General features: G+C 51.1%; 1 protein-coding gene across 1 annotated transcript in view; it reads left to right on the forward strand.

The window, feature by feature from the left end:
* ROPN1L (rhophilin associated tail protein 1 like) overlaps positions 1-25,922 on the forward strand; it is a 266,828-nt gene that overhangs the window by 128,639 nt on the left and 112,267 nt on the right. Inside the window, exon 3 of the mRNA XM_078685744.1 lies at positions 14,625-14,786. Within this exon, the coding sequence (XP_078541870.1) occupies positions 14,625-14,786 (162 nt within the window). The remainder of the gene's footprint in view (positions 1-14,624; positions 14,787-25,922) is intronic.

The following is a 25,922-nucleotide window of genomic DNA, read 5'->3' on the forward strand; positions in this document are numbered from 1 at the left end:
CACCAATAAAAATGACGAGTGAAAGCTATGCGTGCCAGCGATGAAACGCTATGGTACACTTAATGTGCAATCCAGAAAAGTATCCCAATTTGCAGTATCGTAACAATTTGCCAGTAAGCTGTGTGCGTCAGTGAGTGTAGTAACTCACAGCGCACCATGAAAATTGACGAGTGAAAGCTGTGGGTGCCAGCGGTAAAACGTAGTGGCACCCTTAATGCCCAATCCAGGTAATCAGCCCAATCCAAGATGACACTGACAACGCAATGTCATCACATGTCAACGTTGAGGCAGAAGTTCTTTTGTTGTCTTTCAACCAATGGCAACAGCGTGTCTTAGCAACCTCTCAACTTACGTGAGGTGACGTAGTCTGATGGACGCGTCATAACTGACTTTGCGTGCTACAGCTGGAGTTACTAGCACGCGATTGCTTCACGCGCCGCAGCACCGCAGAAGATCTGAGAAAGATCTGACTTTTCTAGAAAAAATTACCAGAACGCGTTGTCCTCAGGTATTGCAGCAGGCCCCACAGCAATACCAAAGTGTAGAACACATCCCATCCTCGTCGCCAAATGTAGGATTCACCTCTTCAGGAACACAAGAGACAGAAGTAATGAAGTTGTGACAGTCTTTATTAAGTTGTAGACAACAGCACCGGAGACTGTCAACTGTCAACTGACCAGTTCCACAGCCTTCTTTAGCAACTTTTGGGTTCCATATTCCATGCATGGTCACAAGGCAACCTGCTCTTAAAGCCTAAGTACCAATAAGTGGGTCAGTAACAGTTTCATTAAATGGAAGTAAAGGCTCAGATAAGGCTTGCCCTGGGTGCAAAAGCTTGGTAGGAACATTTATCTTGTCTTCAGTAGAAGGCAGCTGTAGACCTAGAACCTAAAGCGTACCTCTTATCACAACTACAAATGAAGCACTTTCTTCCATTGGAGGTCCAAGGTGAGATTTCAATCCTGTAGCAGGGGAAGCATTAAACCCTCTGTCCTCCTGAAAATCCATGTATACACTACTGTCATCGTAATGTGGGGGTAAATTGTCCTCATTATTACCATCCTCATTGTCAGATGGTGGTAAACTTTGGTCAGAATCTGAGCCAATAAAAGGTGATGGAGCCTTGGAGGCTCTTTGGAGGCTCCATGGCAGGGGAAGCTTTTTCTCTGAGCTAGATGGATTTGGCTCAGGGTCGGACACCGGGAGTCAACAGCGGATCCATCTTCAGCACCAGCAACGTCTGTACCAGCATTATTGAAGAGAAAACTGGCACAGGTCTTGCAGCCAGAGTGGAAGTTGGCACTGGAGTTGGTGCGGGACCCAAGGTTGGTTCAAGGGGAACAGATAGCACTGAGCGCAGACACACCAGTTATAACCCAGCTAGAGGCCCCTGTGGGTCCTAGGGGCCTGAAGGTTTGCTGGAGGGAGCCAGTAGAGTTCCAAAAGTATGCAGCATGGGCTCCTTAAAGGCCTCAATGTTCTGCAGCATTGTAGGATCTGCTTTCATGGTTACCCCACTATTTTCTGCTGTCAGTATGTTTTTTGACTAGGCTGACTGGAATCTTGCTAATCAGGACATCAGTCACTGTGCTTCCTCCCTCAAATTGACATGGTAAGTATTTCTGTACCTTCAAAATTCGCTACTGGTGGACCCTTATATGTCCTGAGTATATGGTACTAATGTACCCAGGGCATAGGTACACCAGGGGTCTCCCATGGGCTGCAGCATGTATTAGGCCACCTGTGAGAGACCACTCAAACTATGACTACAGCCTGCCATTGCAGCATGTGTAAACTGGTGCTAGCAACACTTACGACAGATATAGGATTTCTTATATCTGAGGTCACTACACTTAAAACCTATAAGTCTCCCCTAAGGCAGGCCTTTCAATCCTGAAGGCAGGATGCTGGGTTATAAGTGCGTAGATGCCGCTGCATGAGCAGGACTCTCCTACAAACCCCAGAGTCGATTCTCCTTTGTAAGTTTGGCCAGCCATTTAAATACATACAGTGGCCATCCGTCATTACGTGATGGCTAACTATGTAGTGACTGTCCCGAACTTCAGCATGTTTGGTACCAAACATCTTGGAATCATACTCCAACACCATTACTGGTGTTGGAGGTATGATTCCATGCACTGGGTGGCTACTCCTGGCAGAGCCCAGTAACAGCCTTCCAGGGTCTACCAGCAAGCTAGTGCTGCTGCCTACCCCAGACACAATTCTGCTCTCCTGTTGCTGAGTCAAGCTCGAGAAGGGGAAGGTAGAACAATAGGTTTCCTTTTTTCACAGGATGGTGTGACCACCTCCCAGACAGGACTAAGTGTATTGGGCTGGGGTGGGGGCGCTTGCCAGCGCCACCAGACTGCTTTGAAGGTCACATTTAGTGCCCTCCGTGCATACTGCAGTTTTAGCCAGATAAGGGAGCCCTTGGTTCCTGCTCTGGCACGAAACTGGACAAAGAACATGGGAGTATCCTCCCCTCTGTCCAGTGCCTCCTCTGGGAGGAACCCCGGAGTCATCTAATCCCTTTCCTAGGGTATTTAAGGGCTTACCTGTGGGTGGGTCCTCAGATTCGTTGTGGGACAAGACTCAAGCCTGAAACCATGTAACTCTTTGACCGTCTGGACACTTGGACTTTGCTGGACTTTGCCTGGAACCGAGACTGCATCACAGAGGGCTCCTGCTGCTCCTGGTCTTGCTGTTATGCAAGTCTTCTTCATCGTCAGTCTCTATGCTTCTTCCAGGATCTTCAACAGACCTGTGGGCATAAAGAACACCCAAAGTAATCTCCCTTGTAGTGAAGGAGTCACTCCCCTGCATCTGTAGGCACCACAACAAAGCTGACCAGTCCGCTGCTCCTGACGTCCTCCGGACTTTGAAAGTTTCAGTAACACCGATGGTGGTTCTGCAACTCCCTTGAGGCCTGAGCTATCCTCTCTGCAATTTTGAGGCCAGTATCCCTCGTCTAAATCGCTGTGACTGAACCCCTGTGCACCGCATCAACTTGCCATGACCAAGGCTTGTTGGCTGTGCACTCCAAAGATCCTTGGGCTACAAGAAGCTCCAGCCAGCCTCCACAATCTCTTCCTGCAGAGATCAGCATCCTCACCACATTCTCTGCACCATGGACCTTCATCTTTGGTGAGCTGCTCGAGGTCCTCTTGCAACTTCTGTGCCTTCAGCCTGTGGGTCCTCTCGAGAGTCTTCTCCTACTTCAGTGGAATCTCCTGCTTGCTCTGGACCTGCTCTGACTCTCCTGTTTGTGGTGAGTCCCTTTGACCTTGCTGGTCCTAACGTTGTTCCTTATATGTTTCCCACTCCTGTTGCAGCTGCCTAGGCTTGTTGATGGTCTACCGGACACCGATCCCCTGGTTCTCGACTTCTGACATGGGACAGCTTATGCCCGGCTCCTGGTTTTCCTCAGTGTCGCCTGGTTGTCACAGCTGCAGTGACACGGTCACCATCATCACTCCTGAACCTTCCAACATCGGTGGGCATTGCTCTTCCGTGCCTCCTGATCACTTCAGAGTGCCATAGACTCTGTCCCCTCTTCTTTCAGGTTCTCCTCTTCAAGAATCCACCCTTCGATTCCACCAGACTCTTGCACAGTCTTCGCCAGCGGCATCTTTTCTGAAGTCCTCCATTGTGGTCTACAGCAATTTCCAACGTCACTTCACACCTATGCACCTGGCTTCCCTATTGCAGGTATCCTGGTTCCTGAGGTATCCACGGGTGGGGTAACTCTCCAACCTTCGGTCTTCCATGGGGTTTCTTCAAGGTCCACTGGGAAGGGTTCTTCTTCTCCAAAACTACAACCATGACTTTCTATTGAATACGCAGCTGTGTTTCCACTCTGCGCACAGTCTCTGTGGCATTTCTGGGTATTTACCTTGGGTGGTTGCTTGTGTCCCCAGCTCATCTGAGTCTCCTGATCTAAGTCCTGACTCGCGCCAGGATACTCAAGAGTAATTGTGCGCGTTATAAATTTTATATAACATATAACAAAATCACCATAAGGGTTGCCTGGATTAGTGGAGGGTGCTTCACTTAAAAGAGGAGTATTGTCTGAGCAGTGGATGTTCCCCTCTGTACAGATCTATTAGATCATGGACTGTAGGCCTGGTGGGAAGTACCAGGAGGCCATTGTGAAGGTTTGGCTGTTCCAATCCCCTGTTATTGCTACATTGCAGCTCTGGATGTCAACTCAGCCCTAATCACTGTCAGGGAAAGCCAATATCCTCACCCCCATGGATCCCCTAGAGAAACCTGTGTTGATTAAAACCTTGTGTTTCCCTCTGTCCAGAAGCTGCAGGTGTTACCCGCTAAATATGTATCCTGACACATTATGTCTGGGTTGTGTCGTGTCAGGAATTTATTAACTACTCCCCCCTGTTTCACTCTGTTACCCAGGCCATTTACGTCTGAGTATCATGTCGTCCTTCCATCCATGCTGTCAGTGGCTCTCAAGATGGCATCTCTGTCTCTTAAATTAAGTCCTCAAGTAAAGCAACTGCTGCTATGTAAGCGCTCTGATACCCGATTCGGGTCAAGTTCGCACTATATAAAAAAAAAAGAAGTCATGCTCTAATTGAGCATGGCCGGCCCCCTGGCTTCAGGGGGGGGATGGGGGGAGGGTTCCCAGTGTGCGCTGTGCACATTCGAGGGGTGCCAGAATACACTGCATAACCGCAGTGTGGTTTTTTACCTATTCCCAGATAATGCGGCCTTACCTGACATCGGGCACCACATCATATATTTTTACTTGCGGCAAACTTGCACGCTGAACCTTCAATTCTACAGGGAGAAACTTAATTTGGTTATCTACATACTGGGAGTTTATAATTGTAGGAAGGTGAATACCTGACTATGGTTACCCCAGATTTTTTGCCTAGTGTTTAGCTGGTTTTCGACTTAGTTGGCCTGGGATCCTGCTAATCAGGGCCCCAGGCTATCTGCTCTCTCTTTAAATGGATTCTTGTACCCTAGGTACATCACCAAAATGGTACTGGACACCTTATCAGACCCTGTACAGTGCACTATAGGTGCCCAGGGCATAGGTGCATCCAAGGACTACCAGGGGCTGCAGCATATCTTTTGCCACCCCTGGTTGGTACTTAAATCGACACAACTGGCTGTTCACACAGCTGGGGCAAGGTGGTGTACTCACCCCTTGCTTAGATATAGTATACCTATGTCTAAACCTATATCTGGACACATATGCACCTATAAGTCACTCCTATGGCAGGCCTTTACAATCCTGGAGGCAGAGTGCTTGGTTTTATGTGAGATTGTGCTCTAGCATGAGCTGAGCCTGTCTTCAGTGTTCGGAACCATTTCCTTACTGCTGTTCCAGTGATACTGCCATACCATATACTCTTAAGTGCATTATAATCCTCGCGGTTAATGCTAACTTTGGTTTGGCTGTATCAAAACATGTTGTGTTTGGTGTCATACACTTTGGAATACTACCCCCTCGCCAGTTCTGGCGACGGGGGTAGCATTCCACCCTTCTAGAGGGAGAAGACATGTTACTTTACTGAAAACGCGGTTAATCCTAACCAGAGCCCCATCATCACAAAATGGATGCTGCTGCCACAGACACATGTCTGACCTCCTGCTGCTGACCGAAACTTGGTAGAGGAGGCCTGGACAAAGGGTTTCCTGTCACAGGGAGGTGTCACACCACCCCAGACAGGAGATAGTGGATTGTAGCAGGGAGGGTTGAAAGAAACTAGACACTGCCTGGGGCGCACAAGGTGTCCCCAGGCAAAAGCCAGTCAAACCGGTTCTGGGGCACTCCAGCCCCAGTCCTGGCGCGAAACTGGACAAAGGAAATGGGGTGTAACCACCCCCTTCCTGGGTCCCACCCATAGGAGGGACCTAGCAGGTAATCCAGCCCCAGGATTTGGAATAAAGGTGGGAGCAGTGCCAATGCACATCAGATTATCCTGACTGAAACTTATGAAACGAAACTCTGGACCCTTCGACATCCCACTCGACGTGGAAGACTGAAGAATCTCCCTTGTGGTCAAGGAGTGACCACCCTGTGCAAACAGGCACCATCCAGCACCTCGACATTTGCTTTGTTGCAGTTCCCGCCGGAACTCGAGCGACAGAGATCGACAAGACCCAGTGTGCCTGCCTTCTAACAGCCCGATCCACAGTCCCTGCAGAGCTGAGACCCGTGGAGAAGACCTGAAGCGTGGGGCCGGCCATCTTGGAAAAACTACGAAGCGCTGACCATGCAGCATCCGCGACTCCCTCGAAGCTGTGCATTGGAGTTTGAGAAGCTCCAGCCCCGAGCAGCTTTTGCACCGAAGCTCACCCCTCCACACTCATCGAGTGCTGCGTGGGGCCCTTTTGCATTTTCCTGCTCGACGCGTTGGTCCGGTCACTTGCCCGTTGGCTAGTGGCCCCAGTACCGACGAACCTTTGAATTTGCTCTGCTAGTCTGGTTGCTCCAGACTGGCCCTCGCTTCCCTGAAAAGGAGCACCCGCTCAGACCTTGCTGGTCCGAGTAAGAAGCGATCTTCAAATCCTGCGTGGGTTGCCTTTGCCAAGGCCTGTTGACTCCGATCTTGAAGCCGACACTGCAGACAGCGAGAGCCTTTGTGGTTACAAATGGGGGTGGGGTCGCACACTACTCACACACCGGCAGTGTCGCCCCTAAGGACTCTGGTCAATGTAGTAAAGTGTTCGCGATGCATCATCTTTCGATCTTCTGCTATCTTCGCTGTCTTCGCCATCCCTGGACACGTGTTTCGGGGTATCACCCCTCGTCAGCTGGGATAGGCCGTGTACTGGGGTTGCCAATGGCTGCCAATATCTGCCAGGTATAGTACCACTCAGGCGCATAGGTGCGGGATCCCAGGCTCGTCAGCCCACTGCTCACGGGAGCTTTAAAGTTACAAATGGGGGTGGGGTCGCACACTACTCACACACCGGCGGTGTCGCCCCTAAGGACTCTGGTCAATGTAGTAAAGTTTTCGCGATGCATCATCTTTCGATCTTCTGCTATCTTCGCTGTCTTCGCCATCCCTGGACACGTGTTTCGGGGTATCACCCCTCGTCAGCAGGGATAGGCCATGTACTGGGGTTGCCGATGGCTGCTAATATCTGCCAGGTATAGTACCACTCAGGCGCGTGGGTTCGGGATCCCAGGCTCGTCAGCCCACTGCTCACGGGAGCTTTAAAGTTACAAATGGGGGTGGGGTCGCACACTACTCACACACCGGCGGTGTCGCCCCTAAGGACTCTGGTCAATATAGTAAAGTGTTCGCGATGCATCATCTTTCGATCTTCTGCTATCTTCGCTGTCTTCGCCATCCCTGGACACGTATTTCGGGGTATCACCCCTCGTCAGCTGGGATAGGCCGTGTACTGGGGTTGCCAATGGCTGCCAATATCTGCCAGGTATAGTACCACTCAGGCGCGTAGGTGCGGGATCCCAGGCTCGTCAGCCCACTGCTCACGGGAGCTTTAAAGTTACAAATGGGGGTGGGGTCGCACACTACTCACACACCGGCGGTGTCGCCCCTAAGGACTCTGGTCAATGTAGTAAAGTGTTCGCGATGCATCATCTTTCGATCTTCTGCTATCTTCGCTGTCTTCGCCATCCCAGGACACGTGTTTCGGGGTATCACCCCTCGTCAGCAGGGATAGGCCGTGTACTGGGGTTGCCGATGGCTGCCAATATCTGCCAGGTATAGTACCACTCAGGCGCGTAGGTGCGGGATCCCAGGCTCGTCAGCCCACTGCTCACGGGAGGTTTAAAGTTACAAATGGGGGTGGGGTCGCACACTACTCACACACCGGCGGTGTCGCCCCTAAGGACTCTGGTCAATGTAGTAAAGTGTTCGCGATGCATCATCTTTCGATCTTCTGCTATCTTCGCTGTCTTCGCCAACCCTGGACACGTGTTTCGGGGTATCACCCCTCGTCAGCAGGGATAGGCCGTGTACTGGGGTTGCCGATGGCTGCCAATATCTGCCAGGTATAGTACCACTCAGGCGCGTAGGTGCGGGATCCCAGGCTCGTCAGCCCACTGCTCACGGGAGCTTTAAAGTTACAAATGGGGTGGGGTCGCACACTACTCACACACCGGCGGTGTCGCCCCTAAGGACTCTGGTCAATGTAGTAAAGTGTTCGCGATGCATCATCTTTCGATCTTCGGCTTTCTTCGCTGTCTTCGCCATCCCTGAACCCTGTGTTTCGGGGACAGCGAAGATAGCCGAAGATCGAAAGATGATGCATCGCGAACACTTTACTACATTGACCAGAGTCCTTAGGGGCGACACCGCCGGTGTGTGAGTAGTGTGCGACCCCACCCCCATTTGTGACTTTAAAGCTCCCGTGAGCAGTGGGCTGACGAGCCTGGGATCCCGCACCTACGCACCTGAGTGGTACTATACCTGGCAGATATTGGCAGCCATCGGCAACCACAGTACACGGCCTATCCCTGCTGACGAGGGGTGAAACCCCGAAACACGCGTCCAGGGAAGGCGAAGACAGCGAAGATAGCCGAAGATCGAAAGATGATGCATCGCGAACACTTTACTACATTGACCAGAGTCCTTAGGGGCGACACCGCCGGTGTGTGAGTAGTGTGCGACCCCACCCCCATTTGTAACTTTAAAGCTCCCGTGAGCAGTGGGCTGACGAGCCTGGGATCCCGCACCTACGCGCCTGAGTGGTACTATACCTGGCAGATATTGGCAGCCATCGGCAACCCCAGTACACGGCCTATCCCTGCTGACGAGGGGTGATACCCCGAAACACGTGTCCAGGGATGGCGAAGACAGCGAAGAAAGCCGAAGATCGAAAGATGATGCATCGCGAACACTTTACTACATTGACCAGAGTCCTTAGGGGCGACACCGCCGGTGTGTGAGTAGTGTGCGAGATTTATAAAGCGCATGGTTCGATCGAGGGGTAGAGCATTCCAGCTCTTAGCCACCAGGTAGCGAAAAGATCTTCCTCCCATGCGGGCCCTTCTCACTCTAGGGACCTTTAATAGGCCTCCATGTGAGGAGCGCAAAGCGCGAGATGGTGCATACCTGCTGACTAGGTTCTGGAGTGGTGCAGGCGCCTTCTTAGCGAGGATACGATGACAGGTACAGAGGGATTTAAATTCAACTCTGCTCCTTACTGGCAACCAGTGGAGGGTCTGAAGGGCAGCTTTGGAGTTTGATCTTTTTGGAAGTTTTAGTATGAGGCGGGCTGCCGCTGTCTGAAGCACCTGTAGGCGATTGATTGCCTTACAGGTTACTCCCAGATACAGCAGATTGCCAAAGTCCATGCGCGATGTGACGAGGGCACGCACCAGCGTTCTACGGGCGGACGTAGGGAGGAGAACTAGGACCTTCCGCAGACTTTTTAATACGCTGAAACAGATGCCCGTCACCCTGTCTATGTGGGGCCCGAAAGACAGGTCTGCGTCAAGCCAGACCCCAAGATTTCTGACTTCTTGTCGGGGTGTTGGGGCCTCACCTAGACATGGGGGCCACCACGCCGACGACCAAACAGATGGGTTCCCCCCCACCACGAGCACCTCGGTCTTGTTGCCATTTAGTTTCAGGCAATTTGTGGACATCCAGGTTGCAAGATCTTGCATGCAAGCCCTGAAGCTGTCCATAGCAAGGCCGGGTGCACGCGAGAGGGAGACAACCAGCTGCGTATCGTCGGCGTAGGATACAATTTGCAATCCATGACCCACAGCAATCGGAGCCACTGGGGAGACATAAAGATTAAAAAGGGTTGGGCTCAGGGACGATCCCTGGGGAACGCCCTGACCCAATCCTATGTCTCTGGAATAGTGGTCACCTTGGCGGACTTGGAAACTTCTCCTGGTCAGGAAGGATTGGATCCATTGGAGTGCGGCTCCAGATATTCCTCCGCTGTTCAGACACTGTAGCAGGGTGGAATGTGCTACAGTGTCGAATGCCGCACTCAGGTCCAATAGGATGAGGGCCATAGTGTGACCCTCATCCACCCCCTGCCGTAGGATCTCTACTGCCATCAGGAGCGCCGATTCCGTAGAATGACGAGGACGGAAGCCAAATTGGGTGTCGTGCAATAAGGCAGCTTTGTCCACGAAATCCATTAGTTGCAAATTAACTGTTTTTTCGGCCACTTTGACCAAGTAGGGTAGGAGAGAAATAGGCCACAGATTTTCGAGTTTATCAAAACTGATAGTGGGTTTCTTCCTAAGAGGTAGGACCACCGCCTTTTTCCAGTCTTTGGGCACGGTCTTTGTGTTGAAAGACACGTCCAGTAGATGCCTAATGTAGGGTTCCAAAATCACTAGGCTGTCTGCTAGGCGTTTAGGTGTGGTAGGGTCCCGTGGAGATCCCGACTTTACAGATCTACAGATTTTTAAGAGATCTTCTGGGGGCGGGTGACAAAGTTGGTCAATCTAAGTTTGTCTCCCCATTCCCTTGGGCTTTCCACAAATTCTATCCCATCAGTGGGTTGAATTGGAAATGCGGAATAGATTTTAGATATCTTTTCCGCAAAGAAATCTGCGATCCTATCGCAGGACTCGGGCGAGCAATCATCAGTTAATGGTGGCTGATTTTCCACTTGAAAGAGTTTTGTAGAGCAAAAATAGCTCTTTCGCCGAGTTACCAGCTTCGCTAATTCTGGTAGCATAATACACAGCTTTAGACTTCATAATTAAGCCATGGTGAAGTCGTCTCTCAGTCAAGTAGGCATCTCTAGTATCTTTGGAGAGAGCCCTACGCCATAGTCTTTCGGCTCTCTTCAATGCGGTTTTCGTGTCTCGTAATTCATCATTGAACCATGGGGCGGTTTTTTGAACATGGCCACCAGGTTTGGCTTTTGACAGAGGAGCGGTACAATCTAGCGCATCATTGATGCGCTTACAGAGATGGGTATTAGCCGTGTCTGCATCATCCCCCCCAGGGTTTCCTCCTATAGTCAGCGCCTCGCAAAACTTAGACTGGGAAAAGGTCGCCCATTTTCGCCTAAGATGATACAGTGCCGTTGGCTGTGGAGATCTACCTTCAGGAATTCGAATAATGAAAGGTACCAGATGATGATCCGACCAGGGAATGGGGATAGGGGTCATAACTTCTACTTCCCCCCAGTTAACAAATATGGGATCGAGCAAGTGTCCTAGCTGGTGGGTAGGACCGCTTACAATTTGATTCAGGTGAATGGCTCCTAATGCTTGACAGAAATTCTTGCTAACGTTGTCTGAGGGGTTATTAAAGTGTAAATTAAGGTCACCAAGTACCAGAAATGTATCTTTACATAGCACGGTCTCAATAATGCTTTCAACCAGACTCTCCTCGAACCTGGCTATGGGGCCTGTGGGTCTGTAGATCAACATGCCTTTCAGCGTGCAGTTGTTATTCACTTTAATCGTAAAGCTCCCTGCCTCACTATCCAGGATGGGGGAGTAGTCTAGTTGGCATCGTAGACTTTTCTGGACTGCAATAGCAATGCCCCCTCCTCTACCTATGGGTCTGTCCTGTCTATGTATTGTATAACCCTCTGGGAGTGCCTCTAGGGCATCATGTGTGGATCCTTCGTTTAGCCATGTTTCAGTTAGAAACACAAGATCCCACTGTTTCTCTGTAAGTAGATCATAAAGATCTAACTTGTGCTTCCGTAGCGAGCGGACATTAATCAGTCCGCAATGTATGATGTAATCCGTGGTGGCCATATCCCTACCAGGATCATAGGAAAAGTGACAGTGTTCGCAGCCTATGTTATCCTCCACTCGAAGGTTGTGCTTACACAACTCAGCAGTGTTACAGCGGAGGGCTAGTAGTTCTTGCTTGCTCCACCGTATGTGGTTCTCCTGAGGGGCATATGGTATGGCCCTGGACCGCGTACGATCGCGGACGGGCGCAGACGGGCTTGCCTTAGGCGCGCCTTCGGCGCGCTGACGGCGCGCCCGCTGCGCTCGTCCGCTGCGCTTACGTGTGAGGCACATTTAAAGGTAAAGTGGGCGTGGCCTCTAAAGTGGGCGTGGCCAACGTTCGAGCCGCGATGGCGGCAGTGGAATCCTTCAATGTCACAGCGCTCAAATCCGCTGTAGCAAGGATACTAGATGGCGTTTGTGCTGGGATAAGTGCTCAGGGTAAGTGACCAGACCAGAGTCCTTAGGGGCGACACCGCCGGTGTGTGAGTAGTGTGCGACCCCACCCCCACATGAGAGCCTTTGTGGGACAGCTCGTGATTCACTCCAGGACATCCTCGGTGCCCCAGAGTCCACGTGGCAGCGGAGACAAGCTTCACGACAAGCACCTGATTGCGCCCGACATCGCCTGGTTCCTTCCTGGTTCCTTTCTGGTCACTGGCTAGTGACCCAGACTTTGTCCCCTCTGCTTTCAGGTACTCTACATCTTCGATCCACCCTTGGATCACACCGGACACTTCTCTTCTGGACACCTGCAGCATTTTCATCTCAAGGCACCATAGAACTGCGTGACGAAACCCGACACATCTTTGCACCTGTGCACCCGCTTCCTGTGGGTGAGGTAACTCTTGAACGCCGGTGCTCCTGTAGTGGTTTACCCCTCTAGTGTCTAAGTCTAAAGTTTTGTCCTTCTAGTCCAGTCGGAAGACTCTTAAAACTGTAACTCGATAACTTTTACGCACCGTTGACTTTGCATTGGTGCATGCGTGTGCTTTCTGCACTGCACCCGAATCCCGTGGGGTACTCCCGTCCTAACTGCTGTTAGTCCAGTGTAGTCCCAGCGATTCCCAAGGCCCTAGGCCTTACCACTGATCGATTAGTGATTGTTATACCACTTTTTTGATATATGGTTTGAGTGGCCACCGGCCTCATCCATAACTGTGCAACTTTCATATGTTATATTGTGTAATTGTTTAAACGCTTGTGCTTCATTGCTCATAAAGAGTAGTGGGGATTATTCTGAGAATAAATACATATATTTTTATAATATATAACTTGTGTGGTGTCCTTTCATTTGATATTACAGGATTGCATATGGTAAAACAGCTGGCTTCACATGTCCTCTTGAGTTAAGCCTTTAGGCTGCTTAGTCCATGCTACCTCTAGGATAGCTTGTCTTTAAGGTTGACTTACAACCACCACCATAAGGGATTGTTTGGACTGATATAAGGTGCCCCCAGAATTGGAGACATCATACATCAGGCCAACTTCTCACAATAATACATTTCGGAAACATAAAATAAGGAGCCTTGGTGAAGTTGTAAATGCAACAAAATACGTGTTGACTACGGTTCAGTGAAGGCTAATGTGATGAGCCATCGGAGTTACAAGAAACTACTTGTTAAACAACAAGACTGAAGAAACCAGGATTGAAGATTGCATTACTATAATCGTTATATGTCTTTACCTGTGCCAGATGAATGTATATTGTTTTACAAGGAACCTCTAATAGGGGTTCTTATTTATGAATGTTGGGTGAGAATTAATCCATGTGTGTGCAATAATACTTTGGTGGTAATCCCAAGTGAGCGCTTTGGTACCCTCTTTTTCACCCCCCTCTTTGTCACCAGAAATGGGCATTACCTGGCTGGCCTGGGGCATGTGCATGTTTCTTTCTGTGTCTGGCAGTCAGACCCTGGAGTGGGCCAGTTCTCTCTCTCCTCAGATGTGGTCACAGGTGGTAGGTGCAATGGGGGAAGGCAGGGCCGGACTGGTAACCGAAAACGACCCTGGTAAAGTGCTCGGCCGGCTCCTGCGGGGGTTGCTGCCCAGCTGTTTGCAAGGGCCGGTTTCGGACGATTTTTTTACAGGGGGCAAGTATTGCCGGCCTTCAGTAACAAAAACTACCTTCCAGCGGCCCAAAACCGGCCCCCACCCTAAGGGCCCACCAGGGAATTTTCCAGTGCCTCCTACAGCCAGTCCGGCCCTGAGGGAAGGAGGGGGAACGTAGGACTTCTCTCCTGTCTGTCATCGTTGGCCCCATGGAGGAGTAGGGCAGGTTACCACTAGCAGGCCCTGAGAGTCCGCAGTGTGCTGTTCCCTACCTGTGTGACCACCAGGCTCCGGTGATACTGGGGGGGGCGGGGGGGCAGGGTGGTTCGCAGCGGTCGAGGCTCATTGTCCCCACTTCCACACAAAGTTGTTAGAATGCGGCCACTCGGTGGAGGCCCGCAGTCGCCATCTTAGACTCTCATTGGGTGCTGGTTCGCCCAGTCCTATTACATGATAGATCCATTCTCCTGGGGTTACCACTGGCTGTTGACCGCTGCCTGGTGTTGTGTAAACAATTGTGGACCACGGAACCCCGGGGGCTTGTGGATAAATGCCAGCCAATGCCTTCACTGGCCGAAGCTCATGCCAGATGTGGCATCTTCGTTCGGCGTTGTAGTCATGCCCCCACTTTAAAAACATGTTATTTATGTGCAAAGGAGTTGACACTGGTTGTAGCCATAGCAAAGTCCATGAAACACACACAGAAATCAACCACTGTGTTCCAACATTTCTTGGTGTCATGTCTCAAACTTTTTCTATTTTAAATCACTAAACAATTAGATAACTTGTTAAAACCTACTATTGCAAAATGTACGGTTTCATAATTTTGCATAATTGCTGATTTGTTTTTTGAAGGTGGAAACAAATCCATATTTTACAATGCTTTTCTCTTTTTTTTTAGCTCTCTTCCTATCAGTTTGTGCACCTGAATGAGCTGGAACAGAAATGGAAAGACTTGGGCTTACCCATAGAGCAGCTAAGAAGTATTCTAGCTCTGGATAACTTTGGCATGGAAGTGGAATGGATTCGATTTTTTGCATTGGGATGTAGCACCCTTGGAGGCGTATGTATTGTCAGGAGGCCTATTGTATAAATGCGTCTGATTATCTTTTTTTAATGAATATTTAGATTAGGTAATCATTCAGGTAAAATGTTCAGAAAACTAATTATTTACGTTAATCTTTAATCTGTCCTTTAAAATTACAGCAGAAACCTTCATTGTAACAAATGTATTTCTCATAATTAATTGGACCAAGACACCCCCAATATTCAAATTGGACTAGCAGGGCAGAGAGGTCTGGTTGTCCAAGAAAATAAAGACATAGATAGGAGCAAATGCCAAGTTGAATGGAAATATTGGGTTGCATATTTCAGCAAAGTGAGATTTCGCAGAGAAGGAAAGCCTATGTACGAGGGGGCGTAGCCAGCCAGCCAACATGGCGGATGCGAACTGCTAGCGCTCCGACATACGACCCCTAATTCTTCTGCAGTTTATCCTCTTGAGGTGTCTCCCGTGATTGTACCGAGCGGGAATGGTGAGAGGACGCAGCGGGGAGCCTGTGGGGCCCGGTAGTACCTGATCGGAAGGCGCAAGAGAGAAAACTGAGGACCGGCTGAAGCAGAGCGGCTCCAGAGGCGAAGGCGCGAAAAGTGCTCCGGAACCTAACGGCTGCCGGCGGGGCCTATGGTGACGCTGAGACACGGCCAAGGACGCTGAGAACTACCCCAGTGCTGTCCCGATGGTGCAGGGTGTCCAAGTGAGGCTGACCGGGCGGTGTGTCTCGGGGGATTGCCAGACCCCGCTGTCCCCAGCTACCCATGGCCGCTATCGGGTGCTGTGAGGAGGAGCGCGGCCTGGAGTTGGAGGCGGGCACGCGAAGGCAGCGAGACGTCAGTGGAGAGGCCCTGACCTGCGGCCTGTGCAGACTGCCGTGGACGCTGCTGTGGGGTCCAGGAACCAGCGAGCGGCGGAACGACTGCATGCGGCGCAGCGGGGCCTGAGCAGGGAAAGTGCTCCTGGTACTTGTGGGAAAAACCGGCTGCCCTCAAGATCCACGGCGGGGACGCCGAGGACTGGGCCCTGTGTCACCCGAGCACCAAGGCCTGCTAAGAATCGTGGGCCCACCCTACCTGCTGCAGCATCTGCACTCCATGGTAAGGAGCGAGGCCCGGGGCGGAAGGACGGCACGTGAAGGCCCCGAGGCGCTGAGGATAGAGGCAGCCATCCGCAACTCAGGGAGCCGGCTGTCGCCTGCCTGCTGGTGAGGTGTTGGGACCTGGTGCAGCGAGAGGTATGGGTCGAGGAAGTGAGCCTGAGGGCCCAGGAGGTAGCTGCTAATCCCGCGGTCTGGGGCCTCAGCGCCAGCAAGCCCAAGGAGGGCCCGGGTCCAGGCCCTGAACCGGCTTGGTGTGGAGACGTGGCCCGGAGTGACTGTGTGAGGGGGTGATCCCCCGAAGTTGGTGCCACTCCGGAGTCTGTGAGGGCTGGCAAGGCTGGTGGACGGTGCGGCGAAGACCGTGGTGAGATGCCAGGCTGGTGATCAGGGATGGTTATGCCAGACATTCCCACAGGGTGAAAGTGGTGGGCCCCCCTCCGGCTGGCAAGTAAGTGAGGTGCCACACTGCGACTGGTGAGATTATCGAAGTGCAGCCCACTAGTGCAGGGGAATCGTGACTTTGTTGTGTCTGAAGTGCCCAGAGACGCCGGGGGAAAGCCTGCTGGCAAGGCCTGAGTGACTGTGGCCTGCCACACTGAGACTTGGGCGCCATTTTGGGGGCAGCGCTATTTTGGGCAGGACTGCAGCTGGAGTGACGAGCCCCTAGCATGAGAGCTGCATCGCGTATAGAGGAAGCCCTGGGCGGCCAGAGGTGTCCTGGGTGTGCTGTGCCCACCCTCCCGCGGATTCAAAGCGCTTGCCGGCCGAGGGCGCCAGGTGGGGCCGAGCGGCGTTTGACGGAGAGGTGAGAGCAGCGGGGTAGTGCCTGGTAAAGACGGCAGAGGCATACCCCTGTGCTGCAAGGGGAAGGCGCTCTGCAAACTAAACTACCCCCAGGGTCGGTAGCTAATATGGCGCGACAGGACCCCCTGATAAAGACGGTGACCTCCCCAGGGAGGGGTCCCCCCCTTTTTGTTGACCGCACTGCCGCAGGACTGACACGGCAGATTTCTCTTCTGACAGCAGGAAGGGGCCTAGGTTCAGGTGGCCTGTAGTTGAGTGCGCTCGTCCGAACGAACGACTGCGGATGCCAACGGCGCAACAACTAGGGACAGGCCGGCTTAGAGACAAATCGCAAAATGGACAGCCGAGGGGGGACAGTATTGGCCCTTCACTGGCGCACCAGAGTGGAAGCATGTAGCCCCAAGCGGCGGCCCTCGCGGCAAAAATGGACACTGTGCTAGCAGCGGTGGAGCGGATCGGCACCACCCTGGAGCAAACAAAGGAGTCACTAGAGACACAGATCGACAAAGTCACGTCGGATTTCACCCTTCTCCATGCCGATCATCGTACGCTAGCGGAGTCGGTTGCCTTGCAAAGCCAGACACTTCAAGATATTCAACCTGTGGTGCAAAAGCACACTATAGCGCTCCAAAATATGATCGACTGAGTCCACGTGCTCGAAGACCGCATAGAGGACACGGAAGGGCGCTCTCAGCGCTACAATGTCCGCATGGTAGGCCTTCCGGAGGGTGAGGAGGGCAAAAACCCGGAGCAGTATGTTGAGAAAAGGCTGCGTGATCTTCTGCCCCAGGGGTGCTATCACCGCAGTTTGTGGTGGAGAGGGCGCACAGAGTGCCAGCGCAGAAGCCCAAACCGGGAGCTCGACCTCGTCCGTTCCTCTTCAAACTCCTTAATTATCGGGACCGGGACATGGTACTCCGCGAAACCAGGAAACTGGGCGACCTCACTGTGGGAAATGGTCAGGTGATGTTCTTCCCGGACTATACAGCAGCGGTTCAGAGACGGAGGAGCACTTACATGGCAGTGAAGCGTCAACTGCGGGAGCTGGAGTTGGCTTACTCCCTGTTATTCCCGTCTCGCCTCAGAGTGGTCTCAAAGGAGGGTACCCTCTTCTTTGATGCCCCATCGGACGTTTGGGACTGGCTGGAGGAGACGGGGCAGTGGAAAGGAACAAGACCCCCAGGCCCGGAGGACAGTGGCTGGTAGGAGAAGAGATCTAGGCGGCGCAGACGGCGGGGGGCTCGCCGAGACATGGGGCCGGGCCCAGTTGCGCCCAGTCCAGAGAAGATAAGATTGGAATGACAGGAAGCTCTTGAGGCGGTGGCGACCCTTGGGACAGAGAACAACAATAGCCGCGTGGAGACCCACGCATTCAGTGACCCGGGAACCAGTGGTTCGTCATCCCCATCCACCGTGTTCTCCGAAGACTTGAACATGCCAGTAGTGACGCCTCAGATGGCTGACCAGATCATATGATCGAGCGGTGCTATGCTGTACCCCTCCATGGTCTACACGCATGTGTGCGCTGGACACTGTATCTCTTTAGTATGTCCGCGCACATGCTGCTGAACTGTGCTATACGCTAGAAGCGCTTCTGTCACTCAATGTAATGCATGTGAATGTCCGAGAGATGCCTTGCTAGTCAGAGGGTGGGATGCACTGCGCAGATATTACATTCACAGGCTCCTACTGTTGTGGTCCACATCGAACCTGCAAGATTGACCAGCCTATGGCTCACTGCACACCTCTTGCGAGCATGGGAAGCTTGAGACAGGGGCGTAGCGCAGACTAGTTACTGACATTACACACACCCCACTAGCTACTACACTGGACTAGCTCTTCACCATAGGTGGTTTAACTCGAGGTTTGGGCGAATGCCGTTTCGGGGATTCGCCCCACTAGTTGCATTATTTGCGGTTGTTGTTATGTTTAAGTTGAGCACACTGATATGCTCCCCTTGGATAGTGACTCCAGCGCCCAGATGACCTACCCAGACACATGACGCACACTAACATCGTGACTTGGAACATACGTGGTATGCACACACTGTTGAAACGCTACTCTGTCTTTTCCTACCTGCAACGGCATGCGGTAGGGATTGCCCTTCTGCAGGAGACCCACTTGACCCAGACAGAATTTGACAAACTCCGCAGGCGTTGGAGGGGGCAAATCCATGGTGCGGTCTTCTCGGCACATGCGCTCGGAACCCTGATATGGGTAAGGGCGGGCATTCCCTTTATATTTGAGGAAACAAAGGTGGACCGAGAAGGCAGATATTCCCTAGTGCGGGGGAAGCTGAATGGTCAGGAGGTACTATTCGGATCACTATATGCCCCGAACGTAGACCAGCCATCCTTCCTAGCGCAGCTGACCCAGGTCCTTCACCCTTATGTTGGGCTCCCTTGGCTGCTTGGTGGGGATTTCAACATGGTGCTAGATGTACATCTGGACAGGCCCCCGCCCCCCTCCGAGCCGCAGCAGTAGCGTCCAATGCGCAGGCGTTCTGGAACTGGCTTTCACAATGGGCGATACAGGACCTGTGGCGCGCACAGCATCCAGTAGACAGAATTTATTCTTACTATTCAGCAGTCCATGACTTGCATGTCCGGTTGGATAGGATAGTGGGTTCCCAGTCCCTGCTCCCACTTATTGCACAATCGGAGTACTTGGGGAGAACACATCCCGATCATAACCCCCTGTAGTTTCAGATCAGTTTGGAAGCGGACCTCCCGCCTATCCCTACATGGAGGCTACAGCCTACTGCGCTGGAAGATTCAGAGTTTCGCTCATCTCTGAGCATGGCCATCCTCGCGTATTTTGATGTCAATGAAAAGACAGCGAGTAATGCCATGGTAGAATTGGATGCACACAAAGTGGCCGTCCGGGGGCACTGTATGGGGGCCACATGGAACATACGCAGAATGCTCTCCGCCTCCCTGGCGCGCATGGAGGCTGAGCTCCTACAATATGAGCGGGAAGGGGAAGGAGGGGGCGGTCACTCACGCAGACTTCGCACTCGGCACGCGGAGCTTTTGGAGAGGTTGAGGTGCCACAACTATGCAGCACATACGGCCAGAACTCATGCCAGGGCAGACAGAGTAGGCAGACTGCTGGCGTTGATAAAGCAGGAGGGGCGCGGTGCCCCAATGGGGGCTCTCCACACAGCAGGGGGAGGGATGGTGTATACGCAGCGTGAAATCCACCGTGCCCTGACAGATCACTATGCGCAGCTGTATAGAGCCCAGGGCGTTGGCCCCAGGCACATCTTGGAGGGGTTCTTGGACTCTGGTCAACTGCCCACGGCCTCCGAGGAGCAGAAGGAGACACTCAATGCGCCCCTCTCACTGGAGGAAGTCAGGGAGGCAATCCAGTCCATGGCATCCGGGAAGACCCTGGGGCCAGACGGCCTGCCCGCCGAATACTATAAAGCATATCGGGAAACCCTGACACCATCACTCCTCAAGTTATACACTACCGCGGTGGAGGAAGGATCACTGCCCCCCTCTATACTGGAGGCGTTCCTAATTTCCCTGCCTAAACCGGACAGAGACCCCACGGCCCACGGCCCTGGGCTCCTATAGACCTCTGGCGATGCTCAACGTGGACTATAAGGTCTTTGCTAAGGTGCTAGCAGAACGGCTGGCGCCGGTGGTCCCCACTTAATACACACTGACCAGAACGGGTTTGTCCCAGCGAGATCTACGTCATTGAACCTCAGGAGATACTTCAGGGTGTCAGCTGAGGCCACGCGGGAGTGGCCTAGGGCAGGGTGCCTAATACTAGATCTGGAGAAGGCGTTTGACTGCCTAGAATGGGGCTACCTATCAGCGGTGTTGCTGCGCTACGGGTTGGACATGGGATTCCTCCATATAGTTGACTTAATATACAAGAACCCCGTAGTCCGAGTGCGATTGGGCCCTTACATTTCAGAGGCAGTGGCTGTGGGACTAAGCACCCAGCAGGGGTGCCCCCTGTCCCCACTACTGTTCACGCTAGCAATCGAGCCCCTGGCCGTAGCTATACGAAAGACTCTTGGTGATGGTATCCTGATGGGGGACGCAGTCCATTAGGCATCGCTCTATGCTGACGACCTGCTGGTGTTTGTGAGGGATGTGGGACGCATACCAGAGCAGCTGGCTCAGCTGCTACACACATTTGCTGACATCTCGGGGCTCCGAGTGAATGCGGGTAAATCTTACCTTTATACTTCCAGTGAAGGGACCGGAAACCCGGGATACCACCTCGGGGGCACACAAGTCCAATGGACAGAAGACACCTTGAGGTATCTGGGGATACAGATATATCATTGCCCATCTGGCGTGTTCGATGGGAATCTTGGGAGGGCGGTTACAGCGCTCAGGTTTCAGATACGCTTCTGGAACACGCTCCCGCTGACGACTACGGGCAGGGTGGCACTTGTTAAAATGGGTCATGCTTCCCCGCCTCCTGTACTACTGTGTCACCTTACCGCTATTTATCCCGGCTTCCTTCTTTACTATGCTCAATGAGATACTGCGGGACTTTATCTGGGGCACCTCTAGGCATAGGCTGGCGCTGGCAAAGCTATTCCTGACAACAGATCGGGGAGGCCTGGCTGCTCCTTGCTTTGAACACTACTACCTAGCCGCGCATCCACAATGGGTTGCTCGCTGGTTGGCGGATAGAGGTAGAGATGATACAGCCACGATAATGCCGCCATATTCCCTAGAACGTATAACTAAACTTTTCCACCCCATAGCAGCGACCGAGCGCCCAACCCTGCTCCTCCTGGCAGTGCAGACAGGTGCTACCGGAGAGCCTTATACCTTACCTGCAGCACGGTTCCTTATGCGCCTGCTATACCATTGGAGGGCTCACCTAGTGGTGAAGGGGTGCTCACATCCTCCATGCTCTTGGAGTGGCGGGAGGCTGACATTCATACACTCGGTGATCTATATAGGGATGGGGAGCTCACGGCATACGAGACGCTGATAACAGAGGAGGGGCTACCCCCCGGGGGGTTCTTAATGCACCGCTCACTAATAGCAAAGCTGACTGCCAGAAGGGGACTCGTAGTCACGGAGCCTGGGCAGCATTTAACCATGCAGTATCTCTACGTCACGGGGAAGGGCAGACACTTGGTCTGCTGGTTTGGGGCATCATTACAGGAACACATGGCAATTAGTTTGGATCCCCTTAGAGACAAATGGGAGCTAGACCTGAGGCGACCACTAACAGACAAAGAGTGGGAAAAGGTCTTTAATAGTGCGGTACGCATCCCCAGAAACATGCGATTTTACCAGATTCAGCTTTTTATTGTCCATAGGGCCTACCTCACACCCGAGTTGATTACCAAATACTTCTGCTGTGACGATGCGCTCTGCCCCAGGTGTAATGAGCTAGGGGTGGGATTCCTACACATGTTGTGGAGCTGTCCTGGGCTAGGCACTTACTGGCAAACAATTAGTGAGCTGCTGAGGAGTTGCACAGACCGAACCATACCCTTTGACTGGCCCGAGTACATCCTACACCACTTCAGGAGACCCCCCAAAGATAAGGTGACATCCCGTTTGCTGGACCTGGGGCTAGTGGTGGCAAAGCGCCTCCTCACAAGTAGGTGGAAGGTGCATGACCCGCCATGTGCACGGGCATGGACTTCCTCATTCTAGGCGTGGGCCAGGGCAGAGTGGACCGCCATACGCAGGGAGGAAACAATGGGGCTCCGGAAGGAACCCAAAGCGGAACGCTGGGATCAAATGCTTCATGCACTACAGCAGACGGACTGGGAGGGAGGCACGGGTGGTGCGGAGGGAATGGGAAGCACAAATTAGGGTGGGTGCATACCACAGGCCGTTCTCCTGCCGGGATAGTCTGATATGTTTAACTCTTGATCCAATAGAACACAAAGACAATCACGCCAGTGCAGCCATAGATGAGGGGCGCATGTGCCGGTGAGGAGGGGGCGGAGGGTCGGGGCTGGGTAGGAGAAAGGGGGGAACAGAATGAGAGTTGGAGTATACGCGAGGGGTTTTTTGCTGCCGCAGTTAATGTTCTTTGTTTCATATATACACCATCTGTTTGCAAGCTCAAGATGGAGGGTCAGCCCTGAACTACTCGGACCATTGAGAGGTCAGCACACCGGTTCTCATAGATAGTCCTGGAGTCTGCATCAGGGCAGGCTTACTACAGTTCCGACAACTCTGGGCGAGCATCTCATGTCTTATTCATTACAAAGCTTGAATACTTGTAACATAATATGAGAATGTGCTAATGCATTTATGAATGTCGTGCCTCTGCCACAGAGCTTTTATAAGTGATGCTTGTAATGTAAAGTGTAACTCTAAAATACTAATAAAAACAGATTTGACAAAAAAAAGAAGGGAAACCTATGTACTATATTGCCCATAGAATAGCAATGCCTGTTATGACACCTAGAACGGGAGCTGCAGAAATGACAAGTGGGGAGTGCTTTTGCACTGAATTCATAAGCTGGGGCTTCAAACATCACGTATAGAATTGTAGATGTATTTATTTATAAAGTTTTATATAGCGCTAGCTAGACCCATGGGTATCAGAGCACTTTACATACACAAAGGAACAAATTGCATTACATAGCAGGACATGAGGATGCATTAAGATATAAGCAAAGACATAATACTTATGTATACAGTGAAGGGGAGAAAAACACAGGTGGTTGAAACAGTCAGATAACCACCATCCATGAAGGTCAAAGTGAGAGGGGATTCCACTAGGTTATTGATGCCTAGGTTGGTTGACCTGGTCGGTAAAGTATTGGTTGAGGAGAAGGAGTTTCAGGTCCTTTTTGAAGCAAGAGAAGGAGGGGTTGCATCTGAGGTCAATAGGCAGTGCGTTCCACATCCTGGGTATGTTACCAGAGAAGGATCGGCACTGGGTCGTTTTCCTTTTCAGTTTCGGAGGGATGAGAAGAAGTGAGTTGGTACTTCTCAGAGGTCTGGATTTTCCTACTTTTACCAGTTTGCTGTTTAGGTAGATGAGGGAATAGGCGTGATGGGTAACGGGGAATGACAGGGATGTTTTGCACAGAGGAGTTCTGAGAAACGTCAAATAGACAACAATAGCAAAGCCTTCGTTCTCTACGATGTTACTCAGAATCCAAAGTGAAAAACATCCATGTTATTTACTTTTTACCCATTTGTAAATTGACGTTATACATGCCCCCCAAATTATCCTCTGCTGCTTTCAGCATCTACACAGGGGCAGAGAAGTAATGAATGAGCCTTGTAAAACATTATCTCTTCTTCCAAATATGAAGAAAATACCTGGTCTTCTGCCACCTGAAGCTGTGCTCTCCTATTTCTATCCAATAGAGAGGAGGGCCAGTTCTGCACTGTAAAGGATCTGTGGGGAGCCCTGTTAAAACAGCCTGGATTCCTTTATGACATTTCAATTCAGAAATAATTTTTTCCCCAATGTTGCTATATCGTAGAAGTGAATAACCAGGTTTTGCATCCAGTCATTCATGAAAGAAGCTTCCCTTGGAAGCTGTAGATAACAGTAATGCTTATTGAAGAGAAGTAATGAAAAGAGTTAAAGTGCTAACAACCTTTAAAGCTACAAAGTGCTGTGCAGGAAAAGAAAAAGGGTCAGTTTAAATAGAGTGTAAGTGAGACTGGCTTACAGTTGAAGCAGAATCTTGTCATTTGCAAGAGGACAATGTTTTCATTGGTGAGGAGTGTCTTCACCTTCTTCCGTAAATGGTGGAAGACATGAAGATTGTTGAATCTGTGTAGGTATGAAGTTCAGATCAATCGTGAACAGGAAGACAAAGCCTATCTTATGGTTATTTCATTTCTGAAATGTCTTGTTTCAGGCCCACAGACAGTGTATATTGTGTCTGCTGCATGGGATCTTGATTTTGTCAGCCAAGTAGGGTGGATAGTTTGGCGAGAGAGACTTGAATGTGACACCGCTGATTCTGATTCTGAAGGTGATTGGGGCTTGCAGGTGGAGACTGTTATTCCTAGCCATTGCCTCAATGCAGCTGAGCTAGGACCAGGACGTGAATGCCATTTGTGCTCAGGGAGTTAAGGTTTGACTGTGAAAACATGGTGCCTGGCTCAGTTCGTCTCTTTTGTGATGTGGATGCAGAGATTGGAGCCAGTAGGGATACTAGGAGATTTGATGCTGTTACTGAGTTCAGAGTGTGGTGCTGAAGCCATTGCTGTTCATTCTAGTGTGCCATTCTTCTACTTTGGTTTCTTTGTTCTTGGTGATGATCAGGGCAAAATCTCTTTTAAAAGAGTTCAGCTTTGGTTAGTTTTGTCAGCCTCAGCCATGCTTTAACAGTGGACAGGGGTTTCTTTAGTCACATAATATGACTATCCGAACAGACTATCATGAAGCTTGATGTTCTCACCAGCTAGGAACACTAAGAGGTTTCAAATTTAGAGGTGGATTAGAATATGTGAAACAATGGAGCCTTTGGGTATACTGCATGTCACAGAGATACTTTCATAATTTGAGGTCTTAATTAAATAATCTTGAATTTGAAAGGTAGGAGGTGAGCTTTTTGAGGTGAATCATCGTAGTCCATAAATTAGGTGAGTGTTGCACATGGTGGGGTTTTCGACCAGGTCAAAGGCCACGAAGATGTCCAGGAGACTGGGGTCACCATTGTCAATAAAGAGGAGGGTGTCCTCCATCACTTGAATAGTGGCACTGTCTCTGCCCTTCTCTCCTCCACCTTCTGAATTTACAGAAGCAGGAATGAAGAAGAATTGGAAATGTAGTGATTAGATCCTAGAAAATGTAATATACAGCTCATCAATGTCTTTTAGGGATATACAGCAGGGATCCGTTTTCCGTGCAATTTTGTAACGCAATAGAATAGGAATATTTTAGCAAACGAATATTGCCTACCTTCAGAATGAAAAGAGCACTCTCTAAAGAAAATATGAGAGTATTGGTAAGACCTGTATCCTGTAAGACCTTAATAATCATTCCCACAGAGGCGTTGTAGCCTGAAGTTTTGTGCAAAATGGGAAAAAACAACCAACAGCACTGTACAATACAATTAATTGTAAACTTAGTACAACATCTCCCCCCGTACCCAGAGATAAGACACTATTAGACTACGTACAAATTGGGAATAAGAAAAAACAGGAATAATGAAGACTCTTGGCTTCTGTTGCTACTGACATTCCTGAGGCCTGTATAGAGGGAAAGCAAACAAATAAAGAGGGAGTCGTGCACTGCCATTCGGAGTTCTGTTATATGGC

Source organism: Lissotriton helveticus, chromosome 4_1 (genome assembly GCF_964261635.1).
Source record: "Lissotriton helveticus chromosome 4_1, aLisHel1.1, whole genome shotgun sequence".
NCBI lineage: Eukaryota > Metazoa > Chordata > Amphibia > Caudata > Salamandridae > Lissotriton > Lissotriton helveticus.